Genomic DNA, 14554 nt, shown 5'->3' on the forward strand with positions numbered 1-14554 from the left:
TTTAAAATGAAATAAAATTACATTTCTCTCCAATTGCTGCGGCTTATAAAACACATACCCCACTTTTTCTCTTTTGGCGCCAATTCTTCTCTCTTTCCCTTCCCAAATCCCTAGGTTTTTACTTACTTCCCCGACCCAAATCGATCACCACCTAGGGTTTCACTGATTGACCACAAAACCCCCAATTCCTCGAAGAATCAGAAAGTAGCACTGCAAAGTTCAAGAATGGCGGAGAGTCGCGCAAAGCGCCCCAAAATTACAAGGTCCGGAGACTCGTTTCACTCCACTTTTGAAATTGAATTTGAAATTGAAGTTCTTTTCATGTTTTCTGGTACCCAGTTCGTCAGAATTAGGTTTTTTTTTTTTTTTTTTTTTTTTTCCTTCTTTCATTCTAATTGCATTTTTTCTTACTGTCTGTTTGGTTACCCAGAAAATTTAATGTCTTTGTGTTTATTTTTTGCTTTATTTTTTTGAGTTAATTTTTTGCTTTATTAATTATTATTAAATGAAATGTTTAACCTTTTCTTTTGTCTTCCATTATTATGTTACGAAATTAAACTGAGGATTATGGAATTCACCGTAAAACCTTATTCTGCTTAACACAATTTTATTTTTATTTTTTATTTTTTTTCTAAATGTAGTAGTAGTACAGTGGTAAAGATCTAAAATTTTGTTATTTGGGACCTATAGAAACTCTGAGTCAATGCTGAAGCAACAAGATATGTATTTAGCTATCTTGAACTGACTTCGTAGTGTTAAAATCAAGAAGATACTATTCAAAATTTTCTGCTATACAGAACATGAGAAAGTGAAATTTATTTCCTTTTTGTTGTTTTGATTAGTTCAGCAATGATGTCAAGGTTTAATGCTTATCATCTCTTTCTTTCAGGGGTGAAGATGACTATAAGCTGGGAAGCATAACTAAGATTGAGCTCCATAATTTTATGACCTTTGGTCACATAACGTGCAAACCGGCCCCTCGTCTAAACCTTGTAATTGCACCAAATGGGGCTGGAAAGAGTTCTCTCGTATGTGCAATAGCACTGGGTCTTGGTGGTGAGCCTCAGGTTAGTTAATATCAGGGAACGTGTTTTGTTGCATTTCTTAAGTTTGTTTTTGGTAAACAATATATAAAGAAGAGGAGTTTGGTAACTACAGCTACTTGGAAGGGCCACCAGTGTTGGAGCATATGTGAAGCGTGGTGAAGCGTCCGGTTATATTAAAATAACCTTGAGAGGGGACACCGAAGAGGAGCATATTGAAATTATGCGTAAGATTGATACACGTAACAAGTCTGAATGGTTATACAATGGTAAGTAGTTTTGCATGTGCAAAGAGTTAATTATTTTATCATTTCTCTTGAATATATTATGGACCAACAAACAGATCTTTAGGCAATAGCTTGAGGTGGCTTATAGCCATTAAGAGAAGTGTTTGTATACTTGTTAGTAGCCCCTTAAAGTATCATGTTTAACTGACATTTTCCCAGAGAACGGAGGATGTTTAACCTACATGCTCTCACTCGGGTTATAGTAGTTTCTGAAAATCATCTTATGCATTAATTTCCATTCCAAGAATTGTGCTTCAATGCATGTAGCTCCTATTTTGCATTTATTCTTGTCTTCATTCAGCAGAAGTGCGGTACTTGTGTACAAGCTTGTTTTCTTTTCAAATTGTGTCAGTTTTAACTTTTAATTACAAGTCTGCAAGACAGTGGGAAAAGTGGATGATATGTTTTGATTCACTATCATGCATTATCAAGGGAAATAAACTACTTTCCAAATTAAGACGGTTTATTGAGAAGGCACAGGAGTAATCTCAAATACTGATTTATCAGTTTTCTTTGTATTTCAGGAAGAGCGGTGCCTAAAAAGGATGTGGTTGAAATCACTCAAAGGTTTAATGTTCAAGTCAACAATTTAACTCAAGTGAGTTTGTTTCTAATAATTAACATCAGATCAGGGCATGCCTTAATTCTGTAGCTTTTATATGTGGATGCAATATGACTTTTGATATGCATGCACATGTTTTTGCTTATTAATATTCCTTTTGAATATCTGGACCTTGTAATTGAATTTTATGACTGTTGAATTTATAAGCTTAATCAGTATTCTTTGTTGTTTTTTAGTTTTTAGTAGAAGACAACATTTTGAAGGTTATACTTGCATAGAATAGGCAGTACTTTTACAAACTTGGTACTGTACAGTTTCAGAGTATATGTACAGACAGAAAATTTACTTAGTAAGGAGTGCAATAGATTGTAGAAACTGTTACTTAATATCCTCACAAAGTTGATACTTTATTTTTTTGTATTTGGCACCTTGGTCTTTAAAATTATAGGAAGGATGCGAAGTATTTTCTTAAAGTTGAGAAAGATGAGGAGTGTTTGCTCATATAGCGGTGCATTGATTCAGTCTTTTTATAGGCAGCAAATTATTGGAAGTGACCTTTATATTTCACTTCTTCTGCATTCCATTGTTTGTACTTGCTGTGCTAGTAAAATTGAGATCCTTTGTTGCATGATCCTGTTTGAAATGCCACTCCTTTTTTATTTTGATTAGAGCATGTGCTAAATAATGGTTTATCTAGTGGTCTACTTTTGTCTTTCATCTTAATTGAGCATTCCTATTGATTCCAAATTCTTCTGAATGAACTAATGTTGAGAAGAATGGGTAAATTATATGTTGTAGTAAAGGTTGTCTGGGGATGCACACTAGTTGTCAAGTTGTTTACTGCGAGTGTATTAATGCACGTATATGGCATTATTTATTTGATTTCCTGTTATTTGTCTCCCTCTAAGATATTTCAGTTTTAACTCATTTTTATGATGCTATTTGAAATTGTTGCTAACAATTTTGTAGCTAAATTATGAGTTTTGGTCAGTAATTTCCTCTCTTTCTTTTTTTTTTTTTTATAATTTTTTTTATCAATTTTCTCCTTTTTATTTTTGGGGGTGTGCTTGTAGTTTTTACCACAAGATCGTGTCTGTGAGTTCGCCAAATTAACTCCAGTGCAACTTCTAGAAGAGACTGAAAAGGCTGTAGGAGATCCTCAATTGCCGATCCAACATCGTGCACTTATTGAGCAAAGCAAGAAATTGAAAAGAATTGAACAAGTGGGTTTTTAATTTGTCCTTATGTTATACAATGTTAATTAGCTTTATCACGTTATTTAGACATTTTGTCTTTTTGATTTAGGCCGTTGAAAAAAATGGAGAAACTTTGAATCAGTTGAAGGCACTGAATGCTGAACAAGAGAAAGATGTTGAGCGTGTCCGCCAAAGAGAGGAACTTCTCGCAAAGGTTTGTCTTTTTGGTTTTGTTATATGAACTGAATGCCAGTGTATTTTTATGATAAGATACAAACTCTTAGTAAAGATTTTTATAACACACACACACACACACAATGAAGTGGACAAGATATCCATTGAGCGCTAGTACATAACTCAAATACAATCAGATTCACCATCCACAAAATAGCACAGAACCTCACAAACCAAAACATCTGAAGGAAAACACTGAAAGATAAATGTGGTTCATTAGACCATAGGAAGGAAAGCTAGATCCCCAAATGCAGGTGAAACTGAAGCCCATAATGGCGACAATGAGAATTCGACTTTATCCCATAAATCCTCATCCCATCTCCCTTATAGTTCTCAAGATAGTAAAAAAAAAGGAACTCCATCTGACTCGATAATCCACTCCTCATCCCCCAAAGAGAAAACGCTGTTCTGCTTCCCACATAATTAAATTGGAACTGAGATTTCGTCTTGATGTCATCTACAGGCTGATACCATGAAAAAAAAATTGCCATGGCTGAAGTATGATATGAAGAAGGCTGAATGCATGGAAGCTATGGAGCAGGAAAAGGATGCAAAAAAGAAGTTGGAGAAAGCAGCAAGAACTCTAAATCAACTGAAAGAACCTATTGAGTATAATCACTTCATTTAGTTGATTTATTCATGCACAATATATTGACATGAGATATACAGTCTGTTTATTGCAATGACTTGCTTGTATTTTACTTTCTAGTGTAATAATGTTCTACCTGCTGCAGAAAACAAAAACAAGAGAGAGTGGTGATGGAGTCGAAGAGTACAAAAGTAGTAAAAAACATTAGTGAAAATGCAAACAAACGAATGAGACTTTTGGAAAATGTGAACCGCTTGGTATGATAATGTGGTACTTTATTTGCTTAATGTAATTTTAGCCCTTCTCTAGTTTGTAGTGTGGATAATTGAATTTTTATTGTGCTTCAATTTCATCCACATTTATAGGGAGTGTTAATAAAAGAAAAATACAACGAAATGGAAGAATTGAAGAAGCAAGAAGAATCTCGTCAACAAAGGATCTCAAAAGCAAAAAAGGATCTAGCTGCTGCTGAGCTAGAACTTGAAAATCTGACTCCTTATGCGGCCCCTACAGATGAAATTGTAAGTTATGGATTCAGTCTCAAAATGTCAGGATCTTCAGGCAGTTCCTGGTGTGATTAACATAAATGGAGTTCCTGGTGTGATTGACATAAATGGATCAGATTTTTAGCCATTAACCATGAATGAAAATACTTTTGTGCAAACCAGTTTTGAGAAGTCATGGTTCCTTTGCCAATGTTTTTCAGTCAAGTTTTGTTGGGTTATTAGACTTTGGATTTGTTTGCCTAGGAACAGTTAGCGCACTGTTTAGTCTTCTCAATCAAATATGTACCTAGTTTCTGGTTTTGTTTTCCTATGAACATTGTAGCGCAATTATTTATTTAGAAGAGTCATTTGATTATTATTCTCAGGTTTTAAATCTGTAAACTAACATGTTTCGTTTTTTTGCTGGGGTATTAGACTTATGATTTGTTTGAGTTCTTCCCCCCCGTTACTGAGTAAATATTGCTGATCAGGCGAGATTGCATGCTCAAATTGTGGATCTAGAAGTTTCTGCAAAGGAAAAGAGGGATAAGAAGTCAGAGAAGGAAAGATTTTTAAATCAAAAGAAACTTTCCCTAAACACCTGCCTGGATAAGTAATATTTGCTTCAAGGTCAAATCCTGTCCACATGCCTTTGTATTGTTAATTCAAACATCTTTTACTGTATCCTTTTCAGGTTGAAGGAGATGGAAAATAAAAATGGTAAACTCTTACAAGTATTAAAAAATTCTGGAGCAGATAAAATAGTTGATGCTTATAAATGGTTGCAAGAACATCGTCATCAGTTCAATAAGGAGGTGTATGGCCCTGTTTTGCTTGAGGTATGTATTTAAATCATAACATTGTCATGTTCACTGAAGAATTTGAATTTACAAATTATTGATGATGCTCCTCTGGGTGCATGCATACTCAGGTTAATGTGCCAGATCGAGTTCACGCTGACTACTTGGGTGGTCATGTTCCTAATTACATGTGGAAGGTAAATGCATTTGTATTATGTTAGATTTTTTTTAATCTACTTGTATTTACCTAACATCAAATGCCAGGCTTCTAACTCCTACATTGTTAAGGGTCTGTCTGAAAATGCTTTTGGAAGGGCTAAAAGTGCTTTCAGATAGCCAAAAGCAATATTAAGTAACCAAAAGTGCTCCTGGCTTCAAAAAGTACTGTTTGGGGCTTTCTGGAAAGCACCTGGCCACCTGGTCTACCAGGTTCTTCTCCTTAAGTGCTTTGTATAATAAAAAATTTCTTGTGCTTCTGATACAAGTGCTTCTAGTGAGCGCTAAAAGGCAATCCCAAATTTGCCCCTAGAATTTCCCAGTTTGTTTGGTATAAGGCTTATACCTGTGTATCTGTCAGTCTGATCAGAACTTTGGTTTCATAAACTGGGGAAGCTGCTTGGGAAGGGTACACAAAAGAAGGTAGATGAAAGGAGTTACAAGAGTAGTTGTCTATACAATTTTGGCCTTTTATTGATTCACAAAGTGAAGGCAAGAGATGAAGGTAATCAAGATAACTTAATGAAGGCTTAGTTTTGGGATGAAAGATCATTTCATTGGCATGTCACATATCTTGGCTAATCCATGCTAAACCCTCATAGGTGAGTTTGGATGCAACATTAAAGCCTTTCCCCCAACTCTCCCCCTTCCAACCAAGACTTAAATCTCAACTTTCCCCTGCATAGAACTGTGAGGCCATGTGTTAACTACGTATGTAAATTAACTCCTTACCTAAGTTTGGGGTGCTTTATATCCTATTTAAGTTTTTAATATAACCATTCTACTTTCCAAATCTCTGTTTGTGTATGTTTGTGCTTGTGTTTGTGCGGATGGTTGGGTAGATGCCGGTAACCTATACACTGTTGTACTTCGAATTTGCTTTGAGTCAGTATAGTTATGTGTTTTTTTAGGAGCACAGTATCATAAAAGAATTCCACATGTTACTCAAACATGTATTTATTTGTTGGCTTAATAATACCTATTTGTTGATCTTACTTTTTCATGTTTTGTAGTCTTTCATAACTCAAGATTCTCGTGACCGGGACTTTTTGGTAAAAAATCTCAAGTCCTTTGATGTTCCAGTTTTAAATTATACGGGAAATGGAACTTGTCACAGAGAACCCTTTCAAATTTCTGAGCAGGTGTGTGTTTTTGGTGCTATATTTTATAAAAAAAAGTTTGAACTAGTCCTGTTAACATTTTTATTGTTTACTTCCGTGTTTTATGAGCAGATGAGTGCACTGGAGATCTATTCGCGGCTTGACCAAGTTTTTGATGCTCCTACTGCTGTGAAGGAGGTTTTGATTAGCCAATTTGGCTTGGATAGATCAGTATGATTCCCAAGCTTACTCTTATCTTATATACTTCAGGCAAAAGTTATAAAATTTAAAATAATGTGCTAAATATATGTTCACAATTTTATGTGCACTTGTTGACTTCAACTAGGCTAAAATTTGTACATGATTCCATTACACGACTTGAACCCAAGATGTGGTTAACGGGTTTTGGTTGACCATTACTTAACACAAACCTCTATGTGGCACAATAAGACATGAACCTGTATGTTGTACGATAAGACAACTGGTAAACAGGTTGGGGTAGTGTCAAACATGAGAAAAATAACTTTTCCATGATAAGCCCGTTTTAGTTGTACTATATACCAATAAGTATTGTACGAGTCCTCATGTAAACTATAAAATTATAGTATATGGTTTTTTAATAAACCATATATGGTTTATATGGTTTATTAATAAACCGTACTTAATGGATTCAATTCTATAAGGAATGTATAAGTAATAGGGTTAATTAGAAATTAACGGAACTTAGTTTCAAGTTTCTAATTCACAATATATCCGTATCATTCCAAACAGGACGTGATAAATAAATGGGTGAGGTTAGTGTTTAAGTAACTTGACCTGATCAATTAGACGAGTTGGTGATGATTGACTGTATTGTACATAAACAAAAATGACGATTTGCCGTGCCTAAGGTCAACCGTATGAAGTTCGGTGTTTGAAATTTGTTAGGTAGTGTTGATTTTGATAGCTTTTGTGCATGTAATTTATTATAAAAAAAATGCTCATGTATTTGTGTTTCTTCCTTTTTCCTCAGTATATTGGGTCCAGGACTACGGATCAGAGGGCTGATGAGGTTTCTAAGTTAGGGATTTTAGATTTTTGGACCCCTGAGAATCACTACCGATGGTCAGTATCAAGATATGGTGGTCATAGATCTGCCAGTGTAGAATCAGTCAGTCGTTCTCAACTTTTTTTGTGTGGTATGTTTCTGCAAACCCTTTTCTGTTTAGCAAATAATCCAAACACTTCGCTGGTTGAGGTCATACATTTTACTTTCAGGTTTGGAGACTGGGGAAGTTGAGTCATTGATGTCCAAAAAAGGGGAACTTGAAGAATCTATTACTGCTTTACAGGATATTGTTAGATCACTTCAGATTGAGGAAAGACAAGCAGAAAATGAAGCAGCAAAATTTCAGAAACAGAGGGTATGTGGAAATAAGTGTAGCAGGTGGCATTCAATGCTACAAACATATAAACTATACTTTAATGTTAACTGGGTTTGGTTTGACATGCAATTCCTTTACTTATGTGGAACAACGTAATATATATTGTAGGAGGAGATTATCAGAAATGTACAGGATGGGAAGAGAAAACAACGTGAAATAGAAAACCGTATTGGTAAGTAATAATGGTTTTGAAGTTTTCTCTTTAGAAGCTTCGTATTTAATTTCTTTTGTTCATTTTACATAATGAGTATACTCTGGTGATCTCAGCACAAAGGAAAAAGAAATTAGAATCTATGGAGAAGGAGGATGACCTGGATACTAGTATGGCGAAGCTCAATGAACAGTCTGCAAAATATATGATTGACAGGTTCCATTCTGCAATGGAAATTAAGGTCAGGTTTTAGGCACACTTCTAAAATTAAATTCTTAAGGGGACATTTTATTTATTTATTTATTCTGTTCTTTGTTTGGTTTAAGTTGTACACCAATGTTTGGGGTAGATATAAGTGTTTCAGGACTTGGTTACTTCAAACTTTTAACTCTGCTGTCTTTTTTCAGAGTCTACTTGCTGAGGCTGTTTCTTTCAAACAAAGTTATGCTGAAAAGCACATGATGGTCATTGAGTTTGATGCAAAGGTATTTTCTATGATGATCCAGAACAATCTGCTTTGAGAGTTTTACTATTTTTTTGCATACTGAGTTTGCCTACAAAATTTACAAATAAGTTTACTTAAAATCGTAGACAGTTTGTCAAATACAATCATAAAACTCTTCAAATGCAATCATAAAACTGAAGTGAATGCTTTTTGTTAAGGTAGAATGTAATTTCCCCTTATTTTAGGCATGAATGGTTTGAAACTTTTTCTTGTTCTTTTTTTACTCAGTTTGCAAACAAAGGTGGCGCCTTATACTGTAATGAATTATTTCTTTGTTAGATTTTATCTCTTTAGACTATACGCCGCGTTATGATTCATGTTTCTTTTTATTGTAAAGCTATTGTGCCATGGGATATCTGAATAATATGCATTCGTTCATACTCAGCTCTAATTAATTTATTTATGCTTGTTTTTCATTTTATTAGATTAAAGAAATGGAGGTCAATATCAAACACCATGAAAAGGTTGCTCTTCAAGCAAGCCTGCACCATGAGGAGTGTAAGTGGTTTTTTACTTTCACTTTGAGGTTCTTCCATTCCGTGCAGTTGTTTAAACTGTTTGATCTACGCATAAAGTTGTTTTTCACTCTTTTTGGTAGTGTATGATTGTGCTTTATTTTTAGGACTTGGCCTGTACATGTATTTTATACATTCACCATCTAAACGGTCATATATGCACCGAAAAGAGAGAATATCAAATCTAACCATACGTGACCATTAAATGGTTAATGTATTAAATACATGCATGTATCGTAGCCACTCTATTATTTTTGTTCTAAAGTAATTTATCGTAGTTCTTTTGTCTTCAAAACAATCAGAATATTGAATTGGTTATCTAGTCCAATTCGTTGGTCCTTAGACTCCTTACGCACAATGAAGTATGGAACTTCTAGTGAGGGATGCCTTTGAAAGAAAGAGGATAACATTTGAATTATCAGTACATGTATATGTCTTCGATTTTCACCTGCTAATAAAATTGTTTCTTATTGAAAAAAAAATAAAGATTTACAGTAGAAAACTCAATGTCAGTAATGCTAGTTATTGCTTTTTTGCTTCCTGTCCAGGTAAGAAGGCAGAGGAGGATTGCCGACAGCAACTTTTAGTTGCCAAGAAGAATGCAGAATCCATTGCGATGATCACTCCAGCACTTCAGAAGGAATTTCTTGAGGTTTTCTATATAATGAGTTAATTCTAATGCATGGAAAATATAACTTCTGCTTGAATATGAGGAGTAAATGGCACAAACTATGATATAGTGTGGGTGGGGGCCAGTTAATTCTGTGAAGTGAGTCGACTGGTTCACTGGTATCAAAAACTTGTGTGCTAGGTGCCCAGGTGTTTTTGTTTTGTTGTATATAATGTTTTGAAGTTATTTTCACCTTACTTCCCAAAAGTTACATCGATTATCAGTTTAGTGCCCAATGTTCACAACTTACCTAAATCATACCCAAATCCATATTTTGTTGTCTTCATACTTCTGTTAATCAATTCGTCAACAAGTCTTTTAATCCATGATGTGGGTGTGGCGGGCCCCACCTTTTTCATGACATGGAAATTTTGTAGCCTGGCTTTTCCCCACATGGACAAAGCGACCCCTATATTGGCCTCGTCGTAAGAAACGGAGGATTCTGCAATCATGATATCATTGATTAATGGGCTTGTTGGCTGATTGATTGGCGTGTGTGAAATGGACGATAAAAGGTAGCATTATGTAGTATTACAATAAATTTGGAACATAGGTCCTGAACTGTTAATCTGTGTAAACTTTCGGGGTACTAAACCACTATAGGAGTGTTCATTGAGAAGATCTGTTGACCTGACACCAAGAGAAACGTCTACCTGCTTTATTGTGTGAAAGTTCTTATGTATGAGGCCAGTATTTGGGTACATAAAAAACAATAAGGTAATCAAGTAGCTTCTTAGCTAGATCTTGGGAGCTTATGGGCTTATTTGGTATAACAGAACACCATTCTATGAAGCGCAATTATCAGGACAAAATTTGATGTATTTCTTTTGTGATTGAGTTATACATTGATAAGGAGCTATGGCCTTGATCTGCTCTTATGAATTTTATGGTGAACTTTCCTAATAATCTGAGCCTATGGATTTGTCCAAAGCTTATGTCCATGTATAAACTTTGTACGTAGGACAAGCTGGGCACTGTAGACTTATCATATGAGCCCGACCTGGTTCAACCATTGAACCAATTGGAATATTGACATGGGCCTCAGGATTTGCACTTTCTATTTCCTTATAACATTTGTGTTCCTCTCATATGAACATGGCCCTAATGGTCAACCATGTAAAATCTGTAGTCTATCTAATCTCTCTCCGTTTGCACTTTTATTATTTTATTCAAAATTTAACAGCTCTTTTGTAACCTAACAAAAGTTGATTTCTTTGTCTGTTTTGTCTCCAGATGCCTACTACAATTGAAGAATTGGAAGCTGCTATACATGAAAATATTTCTCAAGCTAATTCTATTCTTTTTCTAAATCAAAATATACTGAAAGAATATGAAGACCGTCAGCAAAAGGTATATTTCTGCCATCTCTGGTAGCTGTTTTTCCCCTAATTTCTTTTTTAAGTTCATCACTCTTACTACAATTATAATACAGATTGAAGAATATTCAGCGAAACTGGAAGCAGATAAAACAGAGCTTAGTAGGTGTATAGCTGAAGTGGATAATCTGAAAGTGAGTAATGCTTTATTTTATTTTATTTTTTCATAAAGAAGGTTAGCGAAGCTTAGTTGTTATCTTATGAGTAGCTTAGCTGAATAGCTGAAGTAGGTAATCTGAAAGCAAGAAGGTTAGTGATGCCTAGTTGTTACCTTAACGACTATTTTGTCAAGTTGATGTTGGTCTCCTCAATGAACACTTGACCAAAATACTTTGTCCGTTTGAACTATTGCTTTAACCAATCCAACCAGAGTCACCACAATAAACTGTAGGACACACTCAATGATGGATGATGGGAATTGTTAAATGGATTATGATGGTTTCAGAAAAGCCACCACAATTGACTTGAAATTTTCTTTTGTTTAAGATTATTTAGTCCTGCACCCACTGTTCATGTTTCAGGATAAACATCACATTTGCATTCTATTACCATAACAGCTTGTCTCTTATGTTACTTGGAATTCACCTGAGTTTTGGTCTTTGGCGTTAGGTTGTAATTATATGCATTTTACAGTCTCCAATCTCCATGGAAACAGCAGTTTCTTTATGCTGCTAACCTCCTACAGTTCATTAGTTTGCCACAAACAACAGATTCCAAAATAAGTAGACAAATTTGGCCTTTGCCAATACTCACTTGTATTGCTAGGTCTGAAAAGGTCATGTTGAATAAATTTTTAAACCAACAGCCCTGAACAGTTTAAAATTCTAAATATTTATGTCAAACTACTTTCATATTCTTAGTTTCTTCGTTTTCCTTTATCTCTCTCTTTCACGTCAGTGTGCATATATGCCACTTGCATTAGTGTATGTTTTGCTAATATTCTTTGTTGTTTCCTGATTGTAAATTATTTGCAGGGAACTTGGCTCCCAACATTAAGAAGTCTTGTTGCTCAGATAAATGAGACTTTCAGTAGGAACTTCCAAGAGATGGCGGTTGCAGGGGAAGTTTTATTGGGTATTTACCATTCAGCATTGCACTATCTAGAAGGTTTTTTTTTTTTTTTTTTTTTTTATTATTTTATTTTGAACTTTTGTAATTTCATGTTTCTTCTCAGATGAGCATGAAATGGACTTCGACCAATATGGGATACTTATAAAAGTAAAATTCAGGTAATTTCAATTTTGTTCCTGTTTCTGTACTTTCATAGTGCTACTACTAGTCGTTTTAAGTTGGGAAGTGTAATTTAATTTATCATGGTAGTGTAATTTAATTTATCCTAGTTATGTCGGAACCAGGACTAATTCCAAGCCTGGTTCGACATAACTCTGATAGATTCCAAGCTTGGTAGTATCTATATTGTTTTTGTTCTATTGCACTAAGATGAAATCACAGTTGCTGATTTGTTATGTGAAACCTACTTAAAAGTTGTGCATTGCTTCTGTTCACAATTTCATTCGTTTGACATTATGGCCATCAGGCAAGCGGGGCAGCTACAAGTTCTCAGTGCCCACCATCAATCCGGAGGGGTATTACACTTGCTGTATTCTTGAGTTATTGATTTGACTTCAACAGTTTTGCCTTATTGTGGCCTTCAAATTCCCATTTGTAGGAGCGTTCGGTTTCAACTATACTTTATCTTGTTTCTCTTCAAGACCTTACAAATTGCCCATTTAGGGTGGTTGATGAGATAAATCAAGGTTTGGTTGCACAGCAGAGTGTTATCTTCTTTTTTTCATCCAATCAAGTTTCTTTATCTCAAAATAAATCATTGTTGTGTTTAATATGTTTTCAGGGATGGATCCGATAAATGAAAGAAATATGTTCCAGCAGTTAGTAAGAGCAGCATCTCAACCAAATACACCACAGTAAGAGCAACTATGCATAACTTGTGATAATTATCTGTGTCTGTTTCTTGGTGCGAATTATTATCTGTCTCCATTTGTTTTAGAAGACGACTTGAGAAACTAGAAATACTGATATATTATAATGCATCGTTATTAATTGGAAGTAGTGCAAAATGATGTTTTGGGTGTGCGACAGCTCCCTTTATAAATTGGAAGGATAGCATGTGTAGTCCGTCTCTCATCATGCACTTCTCTTTTAGCTGCTCCTAACAGTATTGAATATCGAGGTTAACAAAAAGGTTTCTGCTTCTAGTATGAACCAAAGAAATTGCAAGATTGTGTGACCAATGGAGGACATGAGCTTCTATGATTATATTGTCTTATAAATTGCAGTGGACAAAGCAAATTGTGCTTATCATATGTAAAAGGTCACTTAAGCTTTGGTTTCTGTCACTGTTATTCAGATGTTTCTTGCTTACCCCGAAGTTGCTACCGGATCTGGTTTACAGTGACGAGTGCAGCGTTTTGAACATAAAAACTGGCCCCTATGCCAGTTCATGGGCGAATGGAGGTGAAAGTTTTACTTGAGAGTTAGCAGTCAGTAGTATATCTATTAATTCGTTGAACTTATGCGATACTCACCAAAAATTCATTCCTTTTTGTTATTTCAGACTGGAGTGAGGGCGATAGCTACAGAAACATTCTTGGAAAAAGGGGACGCTGAAATAACAATTACCTTCCGATGAGGAATTTTCGTAATGTTGCACCCAGCTAAGCATGGCTTGGTACAACCCGTGTTCATCCGTGTAAATTAGGTCTACCCTTTTTGTAAAGTTGCTCGGATGAGGCTCTATGTCGAGTTCGTCGTGGAATGCCTTAGCAAAAGCCAAACATAAAACCTTTACCTTGGAGGAGCGACGATTTGGCGATAATCCTATCGTTGTTTCTACTCGATATCAGGTGCATTGTATACTTTAAGATAACGTTTGATATCTCCAAGTCGCGTGATGTTTTCCGTGATCTTTGTATTTCAATCATCTTAGAAAAAAGGAAGTTATGGATCGGGGAAGTTGGGAACAGGTGAAGGGAAGAAATGAGAAGGAATATGTAAGCACATTTCAGCGGTCGCAGTACCGTCACTAAGGCGCTTCTCTCTACGCTCGAATAGTAGCTGTACATTCTCTCAAACCTTCATTCTCCCTGGTGGCATGTTCCCGACGTCCATTAGCTCTGAAACTAACACAGTAAATTACCGGTGATATTTGCTCTTAGAACGATGGCTGTCTTGGAGGGTGACTCTGTTAGCTTTTCTGTATTTTAGCTTTTTTTTTTTGGATTATAACTTAATAGGAAGGAGAAATGATTCGTTTCAAATGATGGCTGGCTGCAGTGGCATTGTTCTCTGGTTAAACAACCACCTGGTCCCGACTCTCGACTGAGATCAATAGCTCGATACCTGATATACATCATATATATTCTTCCCTTAGTGTAGATAAT

At 35.4% G+C, this 14554-nt stretch overlaps 1 protein-coding gene across 2 annotated transcripts; it reads left to right on the plus strand.

The window, feature by feature from the left end:
• Positions 1–82: 82 nt before the first annotated feature.
• LOC137733610 (structural maintenance of chromosomes protein 5) lies at positions 83–14455 on the plus strand. Of its 2 annotated transcripts, XM_068472741.1 has the most exons (30): positions 83–263; positions 890–1067; positions 1159–1312; positions 1855–1928; positions 2966–3115; positions 3198–3302; positions 3786–3931; positions 4057–4168; positions 4277–4432; positions 4888–5009; positions 5091–5235; positions 5328–5393; positions 6426–6554; positions 6645–6743; positions 7525–7690; positions 7770–7915; positions 8045–8108; positions 8204–8328; positions 8495–8572; positions 9018–9090; positions 9656–9759; positions 11011–11127; positions 11210–11287; positions 12128–12227; positions 12328–12382; positions 12691–12739; positions 12823–12910; positions 13006–13078; positions 13522–13628; positions 13729–14455. In XM_068472741.1, exons 1-30 carry the CDS (start codon positions 226–228, stop codon positions 13779–13781), a joined length of 3150 nt encoding a protein of 1049 aa, XP_068328842.1. In that variant the 5' UTR covers positions 83–225; the 3' UTR covers positions 13782–14455. The 2 variants fall into 2 exon arrangements, with proteins under 2 accessions (XP_068328842.1, XP_068328844.1); XM_068472743.1 differs by lacking the exon at positions 6426–6554.
• The last annotated feature ends 99 nt before the right edge of the window (positions 14456–14554 follow it).

The sequence above is a fragment of the Pyrus communis genome, chromosome 5 (assembly GCF_963583255.1).
Source record: "Pyrus communis chromosome 5, drPyrComm1.1, whole genome shotgun sequence".
NCBI lineage: Eukaryota > Viridiplantae > Streptophyta > Magnoliopsida > Rosales > Rosaceae > Pyrus > Pyrus communis.